This window comes from Parambassis ranga, chromosome 2 (genome assembly GCF_900634625.1).
Source record: "Parambassis ranga chromosome 2, fParRan2.1, whole genome shotgun sequence".
In the NCBI taxonomy this organism is placed as follows: domain Eukaryota; kingdom Metazoa; phylum Chordata; class Actinopteri; family Ambassidae; genus Parambassis; species Parambassis ranga.
In genome coordinates, this window is record NC_041023.1 from 44,680,717 (window position 1) to 44,707,781 (window position 27,065).

Here is a 27,065-nt window from a genome sequence, read left to right on the forward strand (position 1 = left end):
GTCACAGTCCTTCTTCTTCTTCTTCTAGTCTTTACTGTCTTACTGTTGTTATATGACAGTCTGTGCACACATGTGTTGTAAATAAAGTTATGTTGAATAAAGCTACACTAACCTTCCCTTTAAAATCAGAAGTATATCGTTATATTGATCAAAGTGACACATTTTGGGATTTTTAATCTATTAAACTCATACAGGAACAAAAAAAAAAAACGTTTCTGCGCATGTGTGAACCACCTGTGGGTGCCACTTATAATCAGGTCCTTCACACAGCTGTGCGTGTGTGTGTGCGCACATGTGTCGCGTCGGTCTGTATTACAGGAGTATAACTGCGCCCAGGACGCCGGGACACAAAGAACGACGGGCGGACCCGGTTATTACTCATCAGTAGCGAGCGGCAGCTTCCAGCCATGAATCCTCCAACCAGCAGAGACGACGCAAACCCGACAGGTAACTGCACCTGCCCGCGGGCGGAAGTGCGTTTAAACCCCTGGGAAATGTTTGGGAAATGTCACGTAGCGTATAAACCCATAAACCCTGTTTATTTACAACATCAGTTTGGTTTTTAATCAGAGTTTTACTAATATATATTTAATTTTCATGTATTTTAGGCTGTTCATGTAAAGATTATAAACTGTGTTTAAGCTGAAAAAAACACGTTGAAAGTATATTTTTTGATAATATCTTTTAAATAAAGCTGTACTGCTTAATATTACACTTGCTTTGTTTTATATAATAAAGACAAAAGTCGTTGCCGTGTGGTTTAGTTTCCCACAAAAAAGCATTTCCCTGCTTAGATATCAAACTATTTTCTTGAAGGTTGTTTTGTGCATGGGGCAAACTGACTTATAATGGTGGATTGGATTTATTTGAATCACATAAATGCAGTTCATGTGCAGCAGGATGTGCTTTTATTTTGGAAAACTAGCTTGTAACAGTGTTACAAGAGCTTCCTGATGCGGCAGCAGACTCCTACTGAGCGTGTGCAGTGACTTTCATCACACTGGCTGTTTGATTAAATGACTGATGGTTGTTTCCCTGATTGTGTGTTCTGTCTGCATCAGAGCACTACATGCCCCAGCCCTCATCTTCATCATCATCATCAGCAGCAGCAGCATCGTCCTCAGCAGCAGAGGGGCGAGGAGGTGGGAGCGGTCTGTACCTGGATGCCTATGAGGTGTCTTTCCCTCTGGAGGAGAGCATAGAGCGGCCGCCGGCCTATCACCTGAACCAGGGCCCGCAGATGATGGACGGTACGCCGCGCACATCCGCTGTTCATGTATTTATTATGTGTCAGTAACTCAATGTGTCGTCTCCGTGCAGAGCCTCCGCACTCTCAGTACAGCCCCTTCATCATGGTGTCTAACCTGCGCGCTCACCTGTACGTCTCTCTGGAGAAGAACGCCTGGCTGCAGAAGCGCATCGAGGAGCTGGAGGAGGAGCGGAACTTCCTGCGCTGCCAGCTGGACCGCTTCATCGTCAGCATGAGGGGCCCAGAGGGTGAGGCCCCTGGAAAGGAAAGCCAGCGTCTTTCTTCTTCTTCTTCTTCTTCTGTTTAATTGTTTTTATTGCACACAGTGATGACAGATTGGTGTAGAGACGCCCAGAGCGGTGTGAAGGTCCAGCCTGCCAGCTCGCCCTCCCCTCCCTCCCCCATGACCACTCGGTCTGGAATGACCCTGAAACGGCTGCAGGGACCAGGAACCAGGGCTCGCCGCAGCGCCGCCATCCCAGGTGAGGAGGAGTTTGAATATTTAACCCTGAGACAGAGAACATCTCCGCTCACCTTGTGCTTTCTCTGCCGCAGTCAAGCAGGAGTTCCACCTGGAGGAAGACAGTTATTACACTGAGGATGAGTACATGGAGGAAGAGGAGCTGGAGGAGGACGACGATGACTCCTCGGTGGAGAAGGGGTCAAGGAGGAAGAGCAGAGGGCGAGGCAGCGGGGAGCCGAGGATGAAGATGAGGAGGATCTTCAGGATCACACACGGCAGAGAGAGGCAGAGAGGTGGGGGGTCCTGGGTGCGAGCGTCTTTGTCTCGTGTTTGTGAGACACTTTGTCCTCCATTTTATTTTCTCCCTCCACAGTGAAAGACCCAGATGGGGTTTTGATCCGCTATAAGAAGATCCTGTCCACGTACCAGCGAGTGAGGAGCATGTCCCGAGCCTTCCAGATCCACGGCGTGGACCGGAACACCATGGCCTCCACCTCCCCTATCGCAGAGCTGCTGCTGGTGGCTCCAGAGAAGGTGCGAATGCTCTTGATGTTTAGCACGGTGTAAACGTCCACATTCGTGAACAGTGCTGCTGTCTCTGCAGGTCAGCGAGGTCGGAGAGTTCGAGGCGTCGAAGGAGAAGCTCCTGGATTACGCCCGGCGGTGCTACAAGACCATGGACGAGCCGACGCACACCAAGGTCCAGAGCATGAAGAAGACTCACAAACTGCTGCCGATCTCCTACAGGTTCAGGAACTGACCATCAGGAGAGGAGGAGGAGGAGGAGCAGGAGGGATGAAGGGCCAGAGACTGGTAATTTTTCTTTGTAATGATGAGATTTTTGTTCTTTTTACTTATGTACAGCTGCTTTTTGCCATTTCAGTGTTGAACAGGTTGCTGTGAAGACAGAAGTTTTTTTAAGTTCTGTTTATCTGCATTAACTACAAAATGCATAATTTGTGAATTATAAAGTTAAATAGACATGAGATTTAATTTCAGAGGGGATTGACTGTTTTTGTTTCTCTTCATAGAGCAGATATAAAATGACTGAAAGTGTCTTCAGTTGGTGAAAAAAGGATTTTTGTGCCAGCGAGTAATCCCACATGAACGTTTATTTAGAGAAATATTTATTTTCTTTATTAATTTTTGCCTTTTTTTTACTTTGTATGCTAAAAAAAATACTTATGTTATTGAAAAAAGTTTATTTTTTCACAAGTTTCATATATTTATTTTACTATCACATGGAGGTGACATTAAGTTGATGACAAGATTTATCTATTGTAAGATATTAAATGACCTAAAATGCTTCAGTGTTTGAGTTTTTCTTACGTCAACAGTATAACAGATGTGATTTAAAGCAGACAAAAGAAAATATGATTAGTACATAAAAGTCCAAATTACAGTCTACTTTGACTTATCATGTACTTCACTGTGGACTGCAGCACCCTCTAGTGGCAGAAGGTGAGATTCAGTGAGTCAATAGAGACAGGATGGATAGGTTTGATATGCTGACATATGCATTTTAAATGCATCATAAATGTGTGAGTGTTTTTAGACGCATGCTGTAGGATCAGGGTCTGAAACTGACACAGTAATAATCCTTAGGGATAAATGAAGTGTTTGTTTTGCATGGACAGCATGAAGCTGCAGGGGACATGGAGGTCGGCCGTCAGCACAGTGAGGCCCTTAACGTCTCATCAATAACAGAATCACTATAACACCCGGCTGGCTGCTGCAGCACACAGGTCAATGATAAACTGGTGAGTTTTATGAATCATAATGAGGGTCAGATGCTGCTGGTTGTGATTTTTTTTCTCTCCTTAAATCATCACTTTATATGGATAAATGGGCCAAAAACAACACACATACACACACATACATATCAGTGTTTTGATTGTGGCCCAAAGGTCAATAATATCAGCTGCACATGATTATTACCAGATTAAATACAATTCTGTTGTAATATGAAAATTTAATGCAATTTGAATAATAATAGATAAACTGATAAAATGTATTTATTTATTTGGTAAAGTTTTGCTGTTGTTTTTAATAAACTGTGAATAAATAAAAATATAAAATATTATATAATATATAAAAATATTATTTTGTGGCAATTTTAACGTTTGTGTATTTATTTTGATTTATTTAATTTAATTTAATTTAATTTATTTCGCCGTTTTCAGTAAAAAAAAAACACACAAACAAACAATAATCAATAGTTCCGTGGCACTTCAATGTTGATTCACTACATTTCCCAGACTACCCTGCGGCTCTGTGGTGGCGGTGGATGGGTGGGGGGGGGGGGGGGGCGGGGTTAAGTAGAACAAAACTCAGTTTCCACTTTGACCTCTCCAGGCTGTCCAATCAGAGCGGGAGTTACGCTGGAAGTAGTAAAACCAGTCCGTTCTGACAGGCAGCTCGATTTGGCCAATAAAAGTGCGTGAGCGCCAATACTGAACCAATCACAGGCGTAGTAGGCGGGACTCCTGTCCAACAGGGCATCGGAGGAGGAGGTGTTCCTGGTAGCCATCTTGGATGTGCGGAGTGATTGTTTAGCGAGAAGAATTGACCATTTTTTTTTAGAAAATAAACCCTGATCCTGAATCGCTGAAGATTTACCGGACTGGGGCGGCTGAGGAAAAGAATCGCAACTCGGAAAAATCCAGGTAAATTGGTCGCAGAGCCTAAAGGGATGAAGATATGTGCCGTCCCCCCCTTTCTCTCTCTCTGCCTCTCTCTCCCCTTTCCAAATTGTGTCTCCCACATCAAATAGCGCAGCCGGTGGGAAGCTGCAGCTCTCGACACTGACAGCAACTTGAAGTCTGTGTGTTCGCTTTAAAAAAACAACAGAAACGCATCGCTTCCTCTCCCGAGCCGAGCCGAGCCGCGCCGTGCTAGCTTAACTCGCGGAGCGCGGAGTTTTGTTTTGAAGTGTATTGTGAGCTCGGATGTTGGTGCCCACAGGCTGCAGCTGCATTGTTTGTAAACAGAACCCGGTCCTCCCGGTTCTCAGACGCCCCCCTTCTCTGCTGGCTCTTTATTGGGACCAGGTGTCAGGTGTAGCACCAGAATCAGACGGTGTAAGTTTGAGCCCAAACTTATTCAGCTGCTCACTGTGGACGTGTGGTAGGGGGGGGGGGCTGTCTCCTCCAGATGTGTGTGCATCTGTTTAACTAATGCAAATAATGAAACATATACTTTAAAAAGACACAAAACAACCCTCAGGTTGTCATTTAAGAGCGTCTCCAAGGATGCAGCAGTGCTTGAATCCCTGCAGAGAGCATCCCTCCTCTTCCTCCTCCTCCTCCTCCTCCTCCTCCCTACATCTTTACTCTGTTGTATAGAATCATCAATTTGGTCAATTTTAGTTCAAGTCACATTTTACATGATGCTTTTATGGTTGATGGAGGCCTCTTAAGTTGCGTCCCTTAAGTGGGATTTTATTTTCCGATCAAACTTTGAATCTTTCCATAATTTCACACATTCAGAATCAGAAATACTTTATTGATCCCAGGGGGAAATTAGGGTAAAGTAGTAAGAGTAAAAATAAAACCTAATAAATTCTGAACATTAATAACGTTCAAGTCAATTACACCTACGATAATTTAATAGATCATATAATGTATGACATTGTGCAAATATCGCAGACTAACCATCAGCCGAGGTGTCGAGGTGTCAGCCGTGTGGGTGATTTTGTGGGAGACTTGCCTCTTCTAGACATGCAAAATCAAAAAAAACTGCTGCAAACTGCAGCCCGTGCTTTATCACTATTGGTTTATTAGCTGTTTTGTTTGAATTGCTAAGGTTTTATTTGCACTGGGTGTTTAAAACCGAGTGTTCGTTTTTGTTTTAGTATCATTTTGTTGTTCTGACACACCTATTATATAACATCAGTTACATCTAGTCGTGCAGGTTTGTGACAGTAAAGCCAAATCTTTGCAAAGGATTGTTTAGTGTTTTTTGGGGGGGTTAATTGTCCTTTAAGATGGGGGTTTTAGAGAAATGTTAAGTGCATGTCAGGAAGCATCACCGTCTTACGGTCCATGTATTATTTACTTTGTTTCAGCCATGCAAGGCTGCAGACAGGGACAGATTTGAAGCAGCTGCAGTCACTTTAATATACATTTAGCAAGCCTCAAATGGAGAAGGATTAACCTACGCCGTCACTTATCTTACAGGATGAAGGCTAAGATTAAATGTAGACTGTAGATGGGAGCTTCTTATTTCCTCTTCTCCTGTCAGGATGGCGTTATGAGCAGTAGCTTGCTGCAGCTCCAGCGTTGTCACACACGCCTTTTGGCTAATGGCCTGTATCCGAATCGGATAACTGCCCCGCTGCTGACCTGCTGCCAGTTTGAGCCTTAAAGCTGACATTGCATATTTCCCCTCACCTCACGCTGCAGGTTAGAAATATGTCTGCACCAGTCTGTCCCTCACTTCACACATTCACTAAGCACCAACCCCATGCCTGTGAAATTATGACTTCAGCTGCTATATGCTGCAAGTTAGGCTGGTTAACGATGCAGTCAGCATGAACAGTAAGACAGAAGAAATGAAAACCTGCAGCTTTGATGCTCTGTGCTCAAACCACATCTTCTATTGTGTCCATATAGAGCGCAGCTGACATACCTGTCCTACCTGCTTAGCTAATTGTGATCAGCTCCAGATAAGAGTGTCAGAAAACAATGTCACTGCCGCTGATTGTGTTACACCGGGTCAAAAACTGGCCCAGTTTGGTGTTTGGTGATGTGACTTTAGGGTAGGGCCGGGCGATAAATCCATTTTTTTTATTAATTCGAATTTGCTCTTTAGGATGTTTTGTTTTTTTATGAAAATCGATTTCAACTTCCACCGCCGCCGCACCCCGCTGTGCTCCCACAGTTCAAAGGCCCCGTTCACACTGGAGAAAGTCATTCCAGCTAGAGTAGGATTGAGCCCAGACAGCCTTTAAGCTGGATGAGTTCAGGCCTATTTTCAAATCTGGCTAGCACACACTTGTGTCCGCACTCAATCTGGTTTCATCCAGCGTGTTTTGCGGTCCTCCAAACCACTAGGTGGCGCCTCGTAATATACAGAGTCCGTTCAGGCCGCGGTAGGACTGCGTGTTGCGTCGTGCGGTTTTTTGTCCCGTGTCGTGCCCCGTAAACTGGAAGTAGCATGTCGCTAGCCGGATTCGCTCGCCACATTTGCGTTCACACCTGAGCCACATATGAGCCAATCAAACTGGATACAGCCGGATTCGAGGTGTTCACACTCAGAAAAAAACACATCTGGATTGATCAGGATACGGCCGAATCCTGCTTACGCCACATTTTTTTCCCCAGTGTGAACGGGGTAAAAGTGAGCTCAGCCCTCCCCCACCTGTAGGGGACACACTTAAACAACATGGCAGCCAACAGGAGAACTCACCCCTAAAAAAGCAGTTTGGAAGTGGTTCAGTTTTGCGGCTTCAAACCCAGAAGCACACATGCCTTTCAGAAATGTGTCTATCATCTGTCCTCAGGGTGTTCCAAAGATCTTTTATAACACAGATGTCCCACTCTCTCCTGATCACCCACGTCACTGCCTGTTTGTGTGTGTGTGTGTATGTATTAGCGTGAACGATCAATGGAAGGACGGCTCTAAACACCACACGCGTTTTATGAGTTGAAATACACAGTAAAAATAGGGATTTCCTATTTCTTTTATTATGTTTTATTATCATCCAGCCTCTCTCTTCACTTGATGCCCACAGCCTGCCCCATGACACAGACTTGACTAGTTACCCATTAGACTTGTGCACAATCGTATCGTGTGCAATTAAACGTCAGAAAAACTGTCACCGATTAATATTTGCCACTTATCGATTACGGTGATTAGTGCCTCGTCACGATGACGCATTTTTGTGTGCGACGTACTCTCACCATCAACCGCAAAACGCGCACATGTGAGCCCGCGATAACAATAATGGCGGAAGGCAGTGGTGTTCAGTTAAATGATGCGGAGCAGCACGTTCCTAACAGAGGTTCAACATCTGTCACCAGAAAGCGCGACGAGGCCACAACGCCGGCCACAGCTGTAGTATATAGTGCCGTGAAGCGTAGAGCGTTGGTTGTTGCCATAGTAACTGGATGTTTGCTCGGATCAAAGGAATGAACTCCGACTGGAGAAGCTGCCTCCCGATCTTTATTTAAAGACTCCACAGCAAGAAAGAAAAACATGACAAGAATTCCACTCAGCCGAGAACCCGCGATACGTTTAGTCATCGTGCTCCTTACGACCGAACTAAGCGCTGGAAATGTGTAAGGCAGGTTGATTTGCACAGACACACATTTAAATATCATTTTAGAACAATGTGGCGATTTAGAGTCAAAAACATGTCAGTGCAATTGTCATCAATTAATCGTCAAATGAATCGTTATCGGCTAAATGCCACAATTAATCGTGATTAATTTATAACTTGCATGCGGCCGACTGGGACACACCCGCTAGAATAATTGTATTTACTTTAGGGTATTTATTTTTTATCCAAGCTGAATCAACCCTTTAATAAATAAATAAAATCATTTTAGAGGGTTTGTTTGTGCACATCTGGGGCATCTCAGTGTTTTTTTGTGTGCAAGCATAATGAACACAAACTCATTGTTGTTCTCCTGCAGGGTCACTGGATGCCACAGATAAATAATAAAGCAAGAGATGAAAGACTGGGAGGAAAGAAGCTGCAACCATGTAGCTGCACAAATCTGTGTGTTTGTACCAGTTAGAAATTTTAAGCATCTATCTTAACCAAGCGGCAACCTTCGGGGCTCAAAGTTGAAGCCCATGCGGAAGTGTCAAAACTTGTAATTCACGCCGCAACCACTGGGGGCTGGCTCCAAAAGCGAGTAATTTCCCATAGACTCCCATGTTAAAATGGCCGACTTCACAGCAGAAAAAAACATGTTTACAGCCTGGTACAAAAAACCACTCTGGTCTCAGATGATAGGTTCTCTTCTAGTGTCAATTGTAGGGGGGGTGAATTTTTTTACAACTCACTCGTTTCAATGGTTTTCTGACTTAAAATTACGCATAATTATGGGCGTTGCCGCTTGAGTGACAGACAGTTGACGTATCACAGCGTGAGTTTCCTGCTTCCACGATCACCCGCCCCCCCTAAACCCCGCTCGTGCTCCCCCTTTTTGTCCATATTTGGAGTTTTGGCGGACGTGCCGCTGCCAACATGGCGGCGGTCATCAACGTCCTGGAACCTCCCACCGAGCCTCAGAACGGCAACAAACGGGTGACGTCACGGAAGCTCTGTCCATAGTTTTTACTGTCAATGGTCGCATCACATGTCAGTAACAACGTCTTTCTGTGACATTTATGCAGTGTTTGCAGATGAAAAGTCACACACCCAGCAGGATTTATGATTATATTAAGCATGATTACTATTCATATAAACCAGTAAATCAATATATTTCTCTTGTTTTCTTGCAGTGAAAGAAGGCATGAAGACATCATCCTAGTCATCAGTCATGGCCGATAAAAGGAAACTTCAAGGTGAGAGTCTCACCGATGCGATGGATGAGGATGTGTTGTGGTCTGATCCCAGTCTCATTCACTCTGCTGGGATTGGAAAGAAGTCCCTTCATGGCTTGTTTGTGATAAACCCCTCCCACGTGTCACTCTTGAGTATGGCACATGTTTACAGTCAATATATCCGAGTGCGATCACACCTACCGCAGCTCGGCTATCATGTGTGGAGGATTTTACTTTCTGTAATTAGTTTCACACTGCTGGGTTAAAGGAGCACCCAGGCTGGTAAACAGAAGTCACATGCGCTCACAAGTCGCTCTGTGTGTAAGCTGTTTTGCTCCAGAGGCAGAAATAAGTCTGGTTTTGGGTTCCTGAAGCTTCTACTCAAAACAGGATGAAGTGGAAAAGAGCAAGCAGTTCCATTTAAGGACCATTTCAATCTATTTTACAAGCCTGTTTTAGTTTGTTCAGAGCATCCCCAAATGCATCTTGAAGGCTGCTCTGTGTAGATAAGAAGCTTGAAATTTCCAAGCACACTGATAACATTATAATATTATTGTAAAATATGACGTTATGATTGAGAATTTGTGCGTACTCCTGCTCTGCTCAGAGGCTTCTGTTTGTTTTCCTTTCCTGGTTTGGTCTCTCTCTCTGAGCACAGGGTGACATTCTGCCCGTGCACGTTGGCAGACATCTGTGTGACAAAAGTGTGTTAGGGATGCTGACACACTTTCGCAGAGCAGAGTGTGTTACAAGCTGCAGACAGGCACAGGATGTTAGGATGTTTTTATGTTAACGACGTCAACCTCTGACAGTCAGTTCACACAATGGTCTGATGATAGAGCATCAGAAGGCTGACGCTCAGCACAGCGAGTGACCCGGACTCTGCTGCTCTGTGTTTTTTCCCTCCCAAGTCCTTCACTTGGATTTGATTTTTCAACTGTCTTCATGAGGAAGGAAAAGATCAAGCACCAGCTCTGTCAAAGTGTAATGTATTATTACAGAGGAGGTAGACTTTCATCTAAAAATATCCCACCGGCAGCAGCATGGTAACATCAAGGCTGTTTAAGGCCAGACAGCCTCTTAACTCCAACATCTTTTACTCATTCACAGTCAGATTGTAAGATATTAGAAATATTGAGTTTATTCCCCCTCTGAGTCGGAGAGACTTTGAACAGGAACTCTGATGTTCGGCAGAATCTCCATCTTCTGTCAGAAAAAAGATGTAATTTGAGTTTCTGAAGAACCTCCTCAGTCCTCCCAGTCTGGCCAAAAACCATCTCTGAAACACAGTTATTCTCTTTGTGTCCCGGGCCAGAGACAAAATGTTATTGGGTTATCCCAGAGTCTTCAGATCAGCTGCTTGGATTCAAATATGAAGTGGTCCAAATGTAAGACCGCAGTGACCTTAGAAAGGACTTCATGTTCGATGATGTTCTGCTGATAATCAGTTGTATAAGGTGTATGAAAGTGGGGCAGTGTTACTCAGCGTCTCCTTTCCGCTGCTCTTCTTTTGAACTTTCTACCTCTTCACACACACACACACACAGCTGCTGACAGAGACAAACTGACAATTGTGTGCAAACTGTGACCGAGGCCACGTAACAAATGAGCATTATGCTGCCTTCACGGTGCTGTCAGAAATATCAGCGCTCAGAGGAAATGTGAGACGTGACGAGCTGGGGTCGAGTTTTCCGATTTAAAAAAAAAAAAAAAAAATATGAAATGTTTTTGACCTCACTCAATAATGATTGGATAATAGAGACATAATGAAGGACAGCATGCCCAAAACTGGAATTAACAGAAAAGGACGGAGCCCTTTCCTGTTTACATTTATTAGAATCTGTGTCACACGATGAAGGGAGACATAAATCTGGGACATGTTGGCGATAACAAAGCCTAAATCGAGACATGTTTGTTTTTTCCCCCTCTCGTTCTCTAATCTGTTGTGACTCCTGCACACACACACCATCATCCACTATTTATGGAGCCGCAGTTTGAAGATTTTGGGACATTAAAAATGAGGAATGTATAGCTCTCTGTGTGTGTGTGTTGATGTGTGTCACAAAGCGTAAAGCGCCTTTTACAGTATGCATATTTTATAAGATGTCAGCCGCAATTTGTACGTGCCCTGCTGTTACACTTTTCGTTGTTGTTGTCCTGTGTGTCTGATATAAAAGCAGCTCACTGACCTGTTTTATAGAGCAGGTGCTTTATTGAGCCAAACATGGACTAAAGTGAGGGCAGATCATTTTATCTTTTTTTATTTAATAACTAACTGATACCAGGGTCAGTGCCTCATGCCTAAAATACGTTGTACTGTTGCTCATGTGTGACCATGCATGAGCAGATATGCATAGATGAACATGGTATTTCCCCCGGTATGTCCCCGAGGGACCTTCCCAAAGGGATTAATAAAGTATATTCTATTCTATTCTATGGTTATATTCATTATTTTTCCTTTCTTTCTCCACCAGGTGAAATAGATCGATGTCTGAAAAAAGTAGCGGAGGGCGTAGAACAGTTCGAAGACATCTGGCAGAAGGTAAGAAATGGCTAAGAATAAATTGAATTGCGATTCTTTTCTGGCAAATATTGCGATTTCGATTTCATCCACGATTTTTTTCAAATCATGTCAAACATGTTTCTGTGTAAATGACGTCAGGTAGCCTACTAGTCACCTCTCAAAAACTATCAGTAGATCTAAAAGTAAACTCTGATAACGTGCACTCAGTTTTCAATAAACATGAAAATTTAAATAATTACAGAACAAAATAAAGTTTTATTTCAAATAGGTTAAAAGAAGACTGATGTAGTTCTGTAAAGTATTATTCAACAGTCATTAAACAGACTGAAGTGTGCCTCCTAAGGTTAAACAGTAAATACAGTATTGAGACTTAAGTAACTCTTAAAGTTCAATGTGATTTAGAACAAATGATCAAACTTTAATCATATCTAAGGACAAACGGAGCTGCTGCTGTCAGCTCTGTGCACCGTTTACTAGAGTCCTCATGGAGCCTCTTCATCACATGCCTGCGTTATTGTTTTGGTGACGTCATTAGCTGCTGCCTCTGTCTGCATCTGATGTACACACACACACACGCGACACACACATATGCGACACACACACTCACAGGTGTAGAAGAGCTGCTGACGGCACAACAGCAGCGAACCTGAATATAAGGAGCTGGTGATGTTCAGAGAGGTGGGCGCGTACGTGCTCGTAGCATTTACACGCGGCCCTTCCACTGCGACTCACGTCGCGCGCACACACAGACACACACACAGGCTTAGAAGACGCGCCGCTGCTGCCGGCAGAAACAGCACCGAACATAAAGGTGGAGTTCGTTTTAGGGACCAGTTCCTCCGTTTTCTTTTCGTTTTCAGCCGTAGCATTTGACAAAACAAAACCTGATTCAGTTAGGAGCAGTGGAAAAAAACGTGGCTTTGACGATCTCAAAATCGCGTCATCTGAGATCGCAATTTTCGGTCTAAAACGATAGATCGTTCAGCCCTAGCTGCCACCAAGCTTGTTTGTCTCTTTCTTCTGGCGATTGACGCACCCATCACTCAAAATTTGTGACTTGATGGTTCAGGATGCCCCTCTTGCTACACGCTACAACAAAGAAGATCAGTGTTTACATCCACAGAACATCCCGAACTTATCAAAATTCAGTCAGAGTGAATAAAACGTAGCTTTAGTTTCTGTGGTTATTCAAGTGCTGCCATTACCGCAACAGGATTTTACAATACTCATGACACTTTTAATAAAGTGAGTGTTATTAAAACGCCGTTTGGCTGTGAGCAAACAGTAGCGCAGAGGCCCAGAGTGTAGATCAGTTCTGCTAATAAAGAGGCAGAGAGTCATTAGTGGTTCAGTTAATAAAGATCCCAGACGCCCATTTTTCCTGCATTGCATCCTGTATTTATTGTGTTCGTCCTGGCAATCGCTGCAGCTCTCCCATTTGGCGTTCCAGCAGCTTGTTTGGCCGGCACAAACGTTCAGTTCGGAGTACTCACTGTTGTTTTTCTAGCTTATTTTGTAACTGATTTATTGTTTTTTTCGAATTCTGTTGGGCCAGAAATGATTGTTGAACTTCCCCTTTTTCTCTGCAGCTTCACAACGCAGCCAACGCCAACCAGAAGGAGAAATATGAAGCAGACCTCAAGAAAGAGATTAAAAAGCTACAGGTGAGAACAAGCGTGACGATGGAGGGGGGGTAACCTTCGGAGCCTCCTCTTCCTGAATCCTGCCAACTTTTCCTTTAGTTTAGTTAGTTCGGCTTTCACTGAGTGAAACAATCTGCCGATTCAAACTCACACCACTCGCGCTCTGCATAACTTTGCATATGAAAAACCTGGTGAGATACACAGACACGGAGAAGCTTCACACCTCTGTCACCTCTGTTTTCTCAACCGCCCACATGTTGTTGCAAGTTTTGATGTCGCAGAAGCAGGCGAGCCAGTGAGGAGTTGATTGTGCAGACAGTAAGTCCATCACAGTCTGCTTAGGCCCCGTTCACACTGGAGAAAGTCATTCCAGCTAGAGTAGGATTGAGCCCAGACAGCCTTTAAGCTGGATGCGTTCACACCTATTTTCAAATCTGGCTAGCACACACTTGTGTCCGCACTCAATCCGGCTTCATCCAGCGTGTTTGCTGTCCTCCAAACCACTAGGTGGCGCCTCGTAATATACAGAGTCCGTTCAGGCCGCGGTAGGACTGCGTGTGCTCATGCGCCGTGTGTTTTTTTTGTCCCGTGTCGCGCCCCGTAAACCGGAAGTAGCACATCGCTAACCGGAAGTAGCTTGTCGCTAACCAGATTCGCTCGCCACATTTGCGTTCACACCTGAGCCACATTTGAGCCAATCCTGCTAGATCCACCTCTCGTGGGTGGATCTAGCCGGATTGAAATCAAACTGGATACAGCCGGATTGGAGGTGTTCACACTCAGAAAAAAACACCCAGATGTGTTTTTTTTCTGAGTGTGAACACCTCCAATCCGGCTGTATCCAGTTTGATTGATCTGGATGCGGCCGAATCCTGCTTAAGCCACATTTTTTTCCCCAGTGTGAACGGGGTATTAGTGTTCCTCAGATATTTGAGGGAACGGAGGCTAAGTTCTGTTAGCATAGCGCACAGAGCTGCAAAGAAATAAGTTGGAAATGAGCAGGTAACAACCTGGAAGTGTCGTTTTAAGGCGATGTCTTATTTTGAAAATCATCACACATCGGAGGCGGGACAGGGACTTTCACTGTAAATCTGACATTGAGCTTTTTAACAGCTTGGGTACATTTGTAGCCAATCAGCAGAAAGCAAGGTGAGACAGAGCTCCATGAATTTGACCTGAGTTGCTGCTGATGTGCTGATGCCCACAGTTACAGGTGTGTGCTGTGTTTGCGTAGTGAGAGTTAAATATCATCTCGCTCTGCGTTGTCATCAGCAAACTCCAAGCCAAGCCTGCATGCAGACACCAAGTTCACCATCCATGACTGTTTGAGACGAGTTTCTGCACGTATCACAGAGTTCACTGATGAATCTGCATCTCTCTCTCTCTCTCTCTCCCTGCCTCCTCCCCCGCTCTTTCTCTCCTTCACCTTCTTCTTCTTCTTCTTCTGGTCCCTCAGCGTCTTCGAGACCAGATCAAGACGTGGGTGGCATCCAACGAGATCAAAGACAAAAGGCAGCTAGTAGAGAACCGCAAACTCATAGAAACGGTGAGTAGAAACTGAAGACAGGATTAGAACTTTCCCTGCAGGACCTGTGCGCATCTCTGGAGGATTGTGGGGTTTTTTTTGTCTGAAATCACCAGGTTTAAGAGGTTTTAGAGGTTTACATACAGTTGACTCTAGCAGGAGATTCGTATCATTGATTAACAGGCTCTTCAACCCAGAAGTTGGTTGAGACCACAAACTGAGCTTTAAGTGGATGTGCACATGACTTCCGATTCAGTTTTTGCTGCCCCCGAGTGGCCAGAAAAGTGATTATTATTATTATTGCAGGTCTAGATTCTGTTGTTATTAACATGAGAAGACACAACACACAGAATCTTTACCAGCGAGAGCTGCAGCTAAAAGACGTGCTGGGAACAGATGGGTGTGATAATCCAACACCTGTTTACAGCTGCTCCGCTCATCAGGCCTCGGAGCCACGGGAGCCCTTTGATGAGGGCTATTGAGATGGCCTGAATGTGAGCCACCTGCAGCTCCCTCTGATCTCCTCAAGCCGCTCTTCAAGTTTTCCTGGGGCTTTGTTGGTTGACCTGAAATTACCATCCTACAGGAAGCAGGCAGGCTTTACACAGAAATACTTTTTGTGACAAAGATGAGCTTAGAGCCGTGTTCAAGGTCTGAGAGACTGTAAAAAATGGGTTCTGTTCCTGTTTCAGGTCTGCTAAGTGTACATCAATGGCTCTGTTGTTGTCACTCAAACCAAAAACTTCTTTTATTTACTGTATTTTATGGTTTACACTCGCTCAGTATCCACATTGTTGCTTAAACTGCCATTTTTTACACAATGTTAGCAGCCAACAGTGGTTGTGTTTCTAATATTCTAACCCCAAAAAGGTTTTTTTAGGTGTTAAACGTAACATTTCTGAACTTTTGTCTTTGTTTTCCAGCAAATGGAGCGGTTCAAAATCGTAGAAAGAGAAACCAAGACGAAGGCGTACTCTAAAGAAGGGCTAGGTCTTGCTCAGAAGGTGGACCCGGCCCAGCGGGAGAAGGAGGAAGTCGGCACGTGGCTAACGGTGAGCGTCATAATGAAACTGTCCTGAATCGCTGCAGGAAAAAAAACAGGTCGTCTGTGTGTGACAGCTAAGCTTTTGTCTTTTTCCTTCCTTACTGTCCTCAGAATACGATAGACACGCTGAACATGCAGGTGGACCAGTTTGAGAGCGAAGTGGAGTCTCTGTCGGTCCAGACGAGAAAAAAGAAAGGAGACAAGGAGGTCAGTTCGTCCTCATCGCTGAATCGTTCATTACTTTTCTTTCCCTCGTCTGTTTGCAGCTGACACAGGTCAGACGTCCTCTCTCAGCTTTTATCTCGCTCTCTGCTTCAGAGGTCAGATAGTGTGTTCTCCATGTATCTTCTGTCTCTGCCCTGTCAGGGATAACCTCGGTGTCCACTTCTCCCTCTCTTTACCTTCAGGAAAGTCCTCTCCAGGGACCTCGTTTATAGAAAAGCTCTTGATGACACTGCAGTCATCTTGCACTAGCTCATTTAAAGATTGACTATATGTTAGGCTACATTCAGATCGCAGGTCTTAATGCTCAAATCCGATTTTTTTGGTGAAATACGATTTTTTTTTTGGTGAAATACGATTTTTTTGGTGTTTACAAAATAATATGCGACTGCTGCCACTCTCCTGTGTGAACGGCCCTGAAGTGACCCGCATGCAGAAGAGGACACAACGTCACACGATGTGTGCTTGTGAAGCTTCGTTTACGTTAATGTCCGATCGTAGCCGACATAATTACAACAAAATAATATTAAGAAGAACGCAGAGAAGGAAGAGAGCAGCAGCTGTGCGTGGGTGCGGAGTGGTGGGACAGTGATGTGACTGCTTTTAGCGACACTGACTTCATTCATAATTTCGAGATTTCGAGATTTTAATGACGAGAACCTTTGAATACGTCTGCGAGCGTCTTTCTGTGTCACTTTCCCGGCAAGACAGTCGACATCTTCCTCATCTGTGTCGCAGAATTGTGGCGTCTGTCGCCTTTCACTGACACAACAGTCGGATATGTGCCACATAGCCGTTCAGACCGAGGTCGCATTGCAAAAAATCAGATACATATCTGATGTAGGAGCACATATGGAAGTGGCCTGCGTCGGATATAAAAAAAAATCGGATCACATTCGTGCAAAAAATTCGGATTCTGGTCGCTTTAGCCTGCAGTCTGAACGCAGCCTTACACATTCTGCCACAGATTAGACTCTGATCATGGATTTGTGCTTTATAAAATGACACCCAAAGGGGTTCATGTTTGTCTGTTGCTTGTGCCGGCCAAAAGTGTGGGACTGACTCTCTCTCTCTCTCAGGGGAGATCTTCACAGAAATGCTGTTTGTATTGCTGTCAGACGTTTCTGTACTCACAAGGTCCAAATGGGCAAAAAAACTTGGTTGTGAAGTTTCTGACACAATTAACAAAACAATCACCCATCATGCCTCTCACAGCCCGGCTCTGTCGACGATTCTGTAGAGGAGATAAAAGCAGGGATAAAAAAAAAAAGGTTGTGCTAACTGTGCTGCACGTCGACAACATGTTGCAGCCCTGTGAATCAAAGCCACTCTCACTGGGAACTTCAGGTTGTTTTTAGTCCTCATAACTTATTCGACTGTAATTTCCTTCTTCTGCTGTTTCTTGTGAACGCCCTGAATTTCACTGACACCTCGCGTGCACGTCAGCATTAATTCCGAGCGTGTTGGCAGCATGTGTGCACACAGCAGGCCCAGAGGCAGCTGCACAACAGATGAAATGTGCACAATGTATTCTTTTTTTTGCTCTATTAAAGAAGCTGTTCATTCTATTGTAGTTTAAAGTCTCCTCTACATGCACATCTGTGCATCTAAAGCCTGATGGATTTATTCCCCCCCCCAAAAAAAACTTGCCGTGCAACTGCGATCCTGCATGCACACAAACACACTGTGGTTTATTTTGACCTGCTGACCCAAATACTCAGTAGAGCACCAAATATGTATTAATCTGCAGCAGAAAGGAGTGTCACAGGAGCACGGCTCCCTCCTGATCCTGTTATATTTGCTGTTTGATTTCAACAGTAACAAAAAGGTTTTTATATCTTTATAAAGTCTGAGTTACATTATAATGTTGTTGGATGATTCAAATAGTTTTCCAGCTGTCAAAAAGCAAAGCAGCGTATAGATATATTTATGCATTTTTAAAGGTATATATATATACCTTTGAAAATGCATAAAAAATATCTATATATGTATATGTGTATATATATATATATGTACATACATATATATATATATATATATATATATATATATATATATATATATATATATATATATATGTATGTATGTATATATATGTATGTATATATATATATATATGTATGTATATATATATATATGTATATATATGTATATATATATGTATTATATATATGTTTTATATTTATATATATATGTTTTATAGCTTCCACAGATGATTCATATTCTTCACTTTAAAGCGAAACTGCCGAACTAATCGGTTGCTATCGGATTGTAAAGAGAAGTTACAGTAATTTAACAAAAAGTGCATCAGACTGAAATCTCCTACCCGACCTTTAAAGCTGAATATATATATATTATACATGAAGTTACTGGACTCCTGCTTCTCTGAGAGCTGTTTCAGCTGACGCAGTGTTTCTCATGTATTTGCTCAGTTTCTCAGTGTTCACTTGCAAACACCACTCGTTAGAGCCAGCTGCTTAAGATCTAAAGAAGCTTCTCGTTTTTGGTGTACGGCCACATGTTTGTTTTAATTTCAATAGAAATCCTTTAATAGACGTGATCACCTGCAGTGTTTTTGAGGTTGGGTCCTGTTGGCCCGCCATGGAAACGCATGAATAACTTCCACGCTGCTGCCTCCAGCAACTCCAGTGTTCTGCCTGTGTGTTACCGCGTTATTATAACAGCTGAGCTGGATGTGTTTAAGTCTTTAACCAACGGGGAATGTCTGTTTAGTTTTGTCCAAATAACCCTGCAGCACATCTGGACAAAAGAGACACGCAACGTCTGACAGCCGCAGCGCCGAAGAGCTTCTGGCTACGTGTGAATTAACTGTGTGAAAAGCTGAAGAATTAAATATTGAAATCAGAAGTGGCGCTTGTGCCTGTGCAGAAATGATGCATTAAGCCATAAAGTGCACATAAAGCAGCTCTCGCGGCCCTATATCGCTCACGTTTCCTCACGTCTATATGCGTTTTATTTTTCCTTTAAAATTTCATCATGCTTTTTTCTTGGTTTTGCAAACGAAAGCTTGTTTTTCTTTCTAAATGTCATTTTGTTCCTTCCGTTTGCAATGAATAATTAATTCAACTTTGTGCCTTGCATTGGAATGAAGTTAAGCTTATCCCATTAAGACAAATCTGTATATAATAAGCCTCCTCATCTATCTTTTCAACAAATACTGCACAGTTCATACTTTGTTTTTACCCAAAAACCTGCTCTGAACCAGCTTCTGCATGTCCTTTCTTCCCCCCCCCCCTGTCCCACAGAAGCAGGACCGAATCGAGGAGCTGAAGAAGTTCATCGAGAAGCATCGGTACCACATCCGGATGCTGGAGACGATACTGAGGATGCTGGACAACGACTCGGTGCAGGTGGACGCCATCAGGAAGATCAAGGTTTGTCTTCATTCTTCTTGTATCAGTGGCACAAAGGAAGTCCTCCTGACTCTTTCTGTCCCCTTCTGTTTTCCACACAGGATGATGTGGAGTACTATATGGACTCGTCGCAGGATCCAGACTTCGAGGAGAATGAGTTCCTTTATGACGACCTTGATCTGGAAGACATTCGTAAGTTGAACCTTTCTAACTCCTCGCAATGCTTCTATACAAGGACGCTTGTGCCCCATCGTGTACATATTTTATAAACTTCGCCTTCTCCTGTCTTTGTTCCCTCCAGCCCAGGCCCTGGTCGCCACCTCCCCGCCGGGGCACTCGCACTTGGATGACGAGATCTTCCCGCACAGCAGCAGCAACTCCACCTCATCTTCGCCCATCCCCCCGTCGCCTGCCACTTGCACTACAGTAAGAACACTCACTGCAAAGTTCACACACACATATAGAACTAGTCAGGTTATTATCTTGAATAATCTAAGGAAAATTCCTCACAGGATCAATAGACTCACCTCAAGTCAAGCCAGGTCAATACCCCCCAAATCTAAATGCATGGTAATTGCTATTGTATGTGCTATTGCAGTGCCCTGCCATCTGCTCTCATTGTTCTGTATTGCCTTTATATCGTCTGTTCTTCCCACGCGCCCACACACAGTATGCATTGAGAGCAGTTATTATGGGTCTGATGTGTCTGAATAGCACGAGTGCTATTGTTCAAAGAGGCTGGAGGGGAGGATGAAGGAAGTGCACTGGTGCTGCAAAGGATTCTGGGAAAAGTAAAAGTTCAGTCAGTGGAGTTCAACTTTTAATCTTCACAGGAAAAAAAAGTTTGTGTTTGTTTTATCAGGAGAACTCAGAAGACGACAAAAAGAGGGGACGTTCAACAGACAGTGAAGTTAGTCAGGTGAGCCTATTGATGATGTAAAAACATTTTGTCATTATCACAGATATAGAATAAAAATAAAAATATTTATTAACCTGTTTTATTTCTTTTACAGTCACCTGTGAAGAATGGAAACCCCTCCTCCTCATTATCTTCTTCTTCCTCCTCCTCCTCCTCCTCCTCCTCCTCCTCCTCCTCTTCCTCCTCCGTCTCGGGACTGACCTCATCCTCATTGGTCTCTATGGCAACCATTGCTGGCGGAGGAAGCGGCGGCTCGTCGGGCAGCAGTCATCATGGCAGCTCGGGCGCTCACATCTCCAACACTTCAGCCGGCAGCTACAGCAACGCCACCCAGCAGCAGCCGCACCCGCTGGCGCAGCAACAGCAGGCCAAAAACTCAGCGAGCTCCTCCTCCTCATCGTCGTCCGCTCCTGTCGCCAACCCCGGCACCTCCGCCAACAGCCACCCTGCCTCCTCAGCCTCCTCTCCACCCAACGCCAGCACGCAGGGGCCCACTTTAAACTCCCTGGCTTCCTCGGGGCCCACGCCACCCTCCAACAGCCTTGGGCTCAGTCTGGGTTTGTCTCTGGGGAAAGGTGGGATGTCCGGCTCCATCACCACCAGCCCGATGTCCGGGGGCCTTGGCCTGTCTGGGATGCCGGCATCCATAGCAGGTCTCCTGTCCAGTTCCACCCCTGCCCCCTACGCTCAGGCAGCCGCCTCAGGCACAGTTGGTTCGGGCTTACCGGGTTCACTCGGAGGCGTCATTACCACGACGACCAACAGCACGTTGGGCTCCATCGGCAGCGGAAGCATCACAGTCGGCGGGCCGACGTCCTCTACGAGCGGTCTGCTCGGCACGGCCCCGGGCAGCATCGGCTCTGGGATTCTGGGTTTGGGTTCGGGTCAGTCGGGGATGCAGGGGTCCTCCTTGGTGTCACAAAGCCCCGTATTAAGTTTAGCTCCAGGTAGCGGAGTTGGAGTTATCGGGAGCAATGGAGGGAGCTCGGGATCAGTGGGGAGCGGAGTTATAGGCGTAAACTCATCGCTCTCTGTGCGACCGCCGAGCCGACAGAAGCAGAACGGTAGCACTAGTGAGTATCTGCAGCCACGTCAGCATGCTGATTTAATGCTTATTCATCTGTTCTTCTCACTAACACTGCTTCCTGTCTCCTTTTACATCAACAGGTTACAGTGCTGTGGTAGCAGACAGCACAACCGACTCCGCCCTCATCAGTGCCAGCCAATCACAAAGCAGCCAACCTTCATCTTTAACCTCCACAGCCAATCAGCCGTAAGTATGAAGGATGTAGGAAGTATGACCAGGCTGCATCTCACTTTGTAAATATTCTCTCTCTCTCTCTCCTCCTTCCCAGTAAGGACACTGGTCCCAGTTTACTGGGCTCCCTGAGTTTGTCGTCCAGCTCTCCGTCGCCGGCCTCCTACAGTGAAACCAAAACAGTGAGCGGTGGCAGCCTGCTGAATGGACCTCTGTCCTACTCGCAGTCCTCTGACAGCATCAAAGTGAGAATTCGACACACACACACATTCACATCCTGGTCTCCACACACTGCACTGTTTCTGCCTGACGTCATTGCATGTGCATGTTTAGAGGGGGGGAGGGAGGGGGAGTAAACAACACATACAACCCCCTCCATTAAAAACAGTCCCGCTGATTGTCATCACAACATTATCAGTGGTGCGGGAAGTGGAGCTCAGCCCTGTGCAGGCAGGTATGATAACTGTGTGCACACGTCCGGCGAAATCTGTTTCCCCATGAGTCTCCTTGTCTGTCCTCATCAGCCCCAGGAGCCTCTGAGCGGCCTCAAGTCCATGGCCGAGCGACCAGCACTTAGCTCAGGGATTGAGGGAGACGTGTCCTCCCTGCACCTCACCCCAGGTAAGACACACACACAGCTGGATTAAAAACAGAGATAGAGGGTTGCCACAGAGCAGAAATAGAAAAGCTGTAGTTTAATGGAACAAAATGTCATCTCACCTCCCACTCTCAGCCTCCTCAACAAAAACCGCTGATGATATTATCATCCCTGACTCTCTGTCTCTCTCTCTCTCTGTCTCTCCTCTCACTCCCTTACATCCCTCACCTATCCGTCCCTCATCAGACATCTTCCCCAGCAGCACTACAGCCCCCTCAGGCCCCCCATCAGCACCTCAGCCGTCGCTGTCAGAGGTCAGCATCCCCCCGTCGTTGGGGGCCTGTCCTCTGGGGCCGGTTCCCCTGTCCAAAGACCAGCTATACCAACAGGCCATGGAGGAGGCAGCGTGGACACACATGCCCCACCCGTCCGACTCCGAGAGAATCAGGTGCAGCAGTGACACACACACACACACACAGAGCAGAACCACAGAACAGATTATACAGTTTTGTATCGACGCTGCAGTCAACCCACACAGCCACAATTGACATTTAAATCCAAACACTCAAACCCTCTTGTCCCACTGTACCTGTTGTATTTTGCACACACACACACACACACACACACACACACACACACACACACAGGCAGAGGCAGTCTTCTGGAATTTCTCCTTCTGTGTCTAAAACTGTAAAGTAAATTAAAAACAGGAAAATGTTTGTCCCCCCCCCCCCCCACACACACACACTCACACACTCTCTCACACACACACACACACACACACACACACACACACACACTCTCTCTCTCACACACACACACACTGTTTTCCTCCCTGGTTTTGAAGCTCTCATGTTAGTCAGATGCTGTGAGCGTTAGCGCTCCAAACTTTACGCTCTGCCCTGTTTGTGTGACACGCTTGTTATTTTCAGTTCACACAGTCGAGCTGAAACAGAAAAGGACAAAGGGGTTTGTCACGGGGCTAAAAATACACCGTTTGGATGGAAAAGTGCATCTGGGCCGAGTGTGTGTGATCCACTGTTGAATTTTCCTGCTTTGTGGGGATCCATCAGGGAGAAGGCTCTTTGTGTCGGTCCACGGTGTCCCAGTAAATTCTAACAAAGACCTGTTTGGAGCTGCGCTTCAGTTCTAGTTCTAGTCGGTCACATGACACCTGATGGCACTCCTGGACCGTCAGGAAGTCCAGCCCTGTTTGTATAACTAACATTCTCATTTGTGTCTGTGTCACAGGCAGTACCTGATGAGGAACCCCTGCCCCACCCTGCCTTTCCACCACCAGGTGCCACCGCCCCACTCCGACACTGTAGAGTTTTACCAGAGGCTTTCCACAGAAACCCTCTTCTTCATCTTTTACTACCTGGAGGTATGTTACACAGCTGCCCACATGTTTTTTTTTGCATCATTACATCTTGATTTCTTTCCTTCCATCTCTCCCTGCAGGGCACTAAGGCCCAGTATCTGGCAGCCAAAGCCCTGAAGAAGCAGTCCTGGAGGTTCCACACCAAGTATATGATGTGGTTTCAGAGGCACGAGGAGCCCAAGACCATCACAGATGAGTTTGAGCAGGTCAGAATGAACTTTTCTGTGTACTCTGGAAGTCCACCTATAAGGATCAGCAGAGGTGTTGATGGACCCGTCTGACTGACTGTTTCTGTTTCCTTTTTTTTTTTTAGGGAACATACATTTACTTTGACTATGAGAAATGGGGCCAGCGGAAAAAGGAGGGTTTCACGTTTGAGTACCGGTACCTAGAAGACCGAGACCTCCAGTGACCTGCCGACAGACAGACAGACAGACAGCTGACAAAGCGAGGGAGGGACAGACGGACCATGACGAAGGGTGGTCCGCCTGCTGACATTCCTGGATTTGACCTCAGCTCTTTGGGGGAAAGAAGACGAACAGACCGGAGAGAGGGAGGGGGGAGGACGGGTTTAAAACCCCTCCCTCCTTCTGACCCTCCAACCCCGCCTTACCATCCTCACCTTCCAGCAGTGATAACTCCTTCCTCCTCCTCCTCCTTCCTCCTCCTCCTCCTCCTCCTCCTCCTCCTCATCATGCACTATCCTGTTTCGTTGGCTTTAAAAACGTAGATTAGCTCCATCAGGACCAAAGATAATTGGTTAATCATGCGTCTGTAGGCTCCGCCCACTTTTTAACTCGACCAATGAGAACGTGAAGTGATGCTGCAGCGGGGCAGGAATCAGCTGGAAAATTTTAGACGGGATGTGAACTGACTCAGGATCAGTCAGCTCCTTTCTGCTTCATTAGCTTCATTCATTTCCATGTGGCGGCACCTCCGGAGCTTATTTAGGTCCAGAGGATAAAAGAAAAAAAAAAAACATATGTGAACGCGTGTGAGAGCGTAAATTAGCACGCTGAATTTGGTCGAAAACATGAGATAATTCTGCCCCCGGCCGGTACCCCTGCCTCTACCGCCACCTCACCGTCTGTTAGAAAACACAAGCAGCAGCCAACGGTCGGCCTCTCTTGCACTTAAACTGTCTTTCAGAGGTCCTGCTGCTGCTGCTGCTGCTGCTGCTGCTGTTGTAATTCTTGTGTTGCATTTTTTTTGTGAATCCGCCAGCCACTGCGGTCTAAAAATATCCGGCCCTGCCTACTCCCATCTCGCCACGGTGGAGGAGTGTGACAACACACAGCCAGAGAGGTGTTGGTAGTAACTGTCTCTTACCTGGTGGGCAGCGTTATGTCACAGTGCGCCTGTGAAACTGTTTTGCAGGAATGAGATCTAACTCTGCTGGAAGTTTATAAAAAAAATTTCGCCTCCAGCTGTCACAAACTCTCACCTTGTTTCTGCCCAGATTACACAACCAGGCCGAGCTTACTGCGTTTTTCTAGTCATGCAGATGGTTTTAAGTTCACAGTGGAAGTAAACACAAACACTTCCTGATACATGCATATATATATATTGTGCTGCAGGCCAAAAGACAGAAAATATTCTGTGGATCCGTTGATGTCAGGGCGACGTAACGGGGTTAAAACAAGCAAATAATCTGGCATATCATATTGTAAATGTGCAGCTGTAGCTGTTAGCTTAGCTTAGCATAAGGAATGGACACACAGGCTGAGGAAACAGCTAGCCTGACTCTAGAATCTGCACACGAGCACTACTTAAATTAGTATTGTTTGATCATTTTTGTACAAAAAAACAATGAATTACAGGAGTGTGTAAAATTGTGTCATCTCAGTGCAGACCTGTCAAGTTGTGTGTTCATGGTGTCCCTGCACAGAACTCACTACAAAGCTTTTGCTAAGCTAAGCTAAGCTAAGCTAGCTACTGCAGCTACAGCTACGATGTTTTGAGAATTCACAGCTGCTTGTTCAACGATACGACCTGAGCGGCAGTTTCCGTTTCCTTGTTGCCTAGCAACCGTGCCAGCTTGCAAGTTGATGTTAATGCCCGTTAAAATGGTCCCATTCGCGATGAATCACGGGTGCGTGTTGTTGTCTTAGATGACTGACCTGTCGGCTGCCGTGCTCGGCGGCGCCTTCAGAATAACGCACATCGTGGTCGTGAGCGTCATCGCTCCGAGCGTCTCTCACCACCTGATCGCAAAACCCCACCGTCTGTCTGACTACAGACCGCTGGAGGTTAATTAGCAGAGGGCGGACTGATCCTTTAACACACCAAGCTCCCGCCCTGAGCACTGTCCGATGCTACCGGCAGCTTCTTCACCTCCCACCAGAGCCTCCCTCCTCTTCCTCCTCTTCCTCCCCCTCCTCCTCCTCCTCCTCTTCCTCTTCTCTCTGTGCTGAAGAGCACAAACTGAGCAACACCAGCACTGCTGCCCACATCTCCTCTGTCCTCCAGCTCTCTGCTCCCTGTTTACACACTGAAGGGTTCGACCGAGCCGACTGGGCCCACAACAAACAAACACACACACACACACACACACACACACACTGCCCGAGTCATGGTTTCATCCACACACACACACACACACTCTCTCTGCTGCCAACTCGTCACATTTTTGTTTTTCTACGCCCACATCACGTCAGTGTTCTCTCCCTCCTCCTCCTCCTCTCTTCATGCCAGGTAGATATTTCCTTTATTTCTCAGGAAGTATTTGATAGATCATTTAATGAGGAAATGTATCCGCCAGCAGCTCCCGTCACCACAGCACAACAAACCAAGTGATCTACCCCACACTCTTCATTTTTATCTCGCGGCCCCCTTCTTCTTCTTCTTCTTTCTTTTTTTTTTTTAAACAAATACAAATATCCTCCAATGTTTGGAGCAGCACCTGGAAGAGAGACCATCTTTCTATTTTGTATTTGTTGTGGTAGATTGGATTTGATTTTTTTTCAGGAATGGGTTAATGATTTCTAAACCCAGAGGAGAACAAGGACCCCTGTTCTTTTTAAAGATCTCAACAGGAGTGTGGGGTGTTTTTATAGCCGAACACACACACACACACACACGACTCGACACGTATTCACTTGACTGACAGTCCTGCTTTTAACCTTTTTGTTTACTTTTCTTTGACAAGCGGGAGGGATGAGAGGTCAGTCCGATGTGAACCTCTCTCTGCCCCTTGACAACAAAAGTGTTGTATAGACCTCTCCTTTTTTTTTCTTTCTGTTTGTTGTTGTTGTCGTCAGACAGCATGGAACTATGACACTTGCAAAGTGGCGCTGAAAAAGTAAATAATGACATAACCATGAATAAAGGATTGTAAAATATTAATAAAAGAATTACTTTTCAGAAA

At 45.4% G+C, this 27,065-nt stretch overlaps 2 protein-coding genes across 2 annotated transcripts; both read left to right on the top strand.

Moving 5' to 3' along the window:
* Positions 1–262: 262 nt before the first annotated feature.
* On the top strand, positions 263–2,515 carry LOC114449516 (coiled-coil domain-containing protein 106-like). The gene is made up of 7 exons (XM_028427251.1): positions 263–447; positions 1,062–1,250; positions 1,321–1,497; positions 1,576–1,731; positions 1,805–2,005; positions 2,086–2,246; positions 2,317–2,515. The coding sequence occupies exons 1-7, from the start codon at positions 408–410 to the stop codon at positions 2,470–2,472; spliced, it is 1,080 nt and encodes a 359-aa protein (XP_028283052.1). The 5' UTR covers positions 263–407; the 3' UTR covers positions 2,473–2,515.
* A 1,698-nt stretch (positions 2,516–4,213) lies between these two features.
* On the top strand, positions 4,214–27,065 carry LOC114448818 (CCR4-NOT transcription complex subunit 3-like). Its single transcript, XM_028426020.1, has 19 exons — positions 4,214–4,378; positions 9,168–9,230; positions 11,684–11,751; positions 13,323–13,397; positions 14,833–14,922; positions 15,825–15,953; positions 16,058–16,153; positions 19,435–19,563; positions 19,644–19,734; positions 19,844–19,968; positions 20,405–20,461; positions 20,556–21,534; positions 21,629–21,734; positions 21,817–21,964; positions 22,244–22,340; positions 22,564–22,765; positions 23,569–23,701; positions 23,779–23,904; positions 24,012–27,065. Exons 2-19 carry the CDS (start codon positions 9,206–9,208, stop codon positions 24,108–24,110), a joined length of 2,775 nt encoding a protein of 924 aa, XP_028281821.1. The 5' UTR covers positions 4,214–4,378; positions 9,168–9,205; the 3' UTR covers positions 24,111–27,065.

What these genes read in the sequence shown, in the direction of transcription:
- LOC114449516 (XM_028427251.1), top strand. Translation starts at nt 408, where the DNA reads ATGAATCCTCCAACCAGCAGAGACGACGCAAACCCGACAG. An exon ending in AGACGACGCAAACCCGACAG is followed by an intron (nt 448 to 1,061) that starts GTAACTGCACCT and finishes TGTCTGCATCAG; the next exon opens with AGCACTACATGCCCCAGCCC. An exon ending in CGGCAGAGAGAGGCAGAGAG is followed by an intron (nt 2,006 to 2,085) that starts GTGGGGGGTCCT and finishes CTCCCTCCACAG; the next exon opens with TGAAAGACCCAGATGGGGTT.
- LOC114448818 (XM_028426020.1), top strand. Translation starts at nt 9,206, where the DNA reads ATGGCCGATAAAAGGAAACTTCAAG. An exon ending in CTCCCTGCACCTCACCCCAG is followed by an intron (nt 22,341 to 22,563) that starts GTAAGACACACA and finishes GTCCCTCATCAG; the next exon opens with ACATCTTCCCCAGCAGCACT. An exon ending in TCACAGATGAGTTTGAGCAG is followed by an intron (nt 23,905 to 24,011) that starts GTCAGAATGAAC and finishes TTTTTTTTTTAG; the next exon opens with GGAACATACATTTACTTTGA.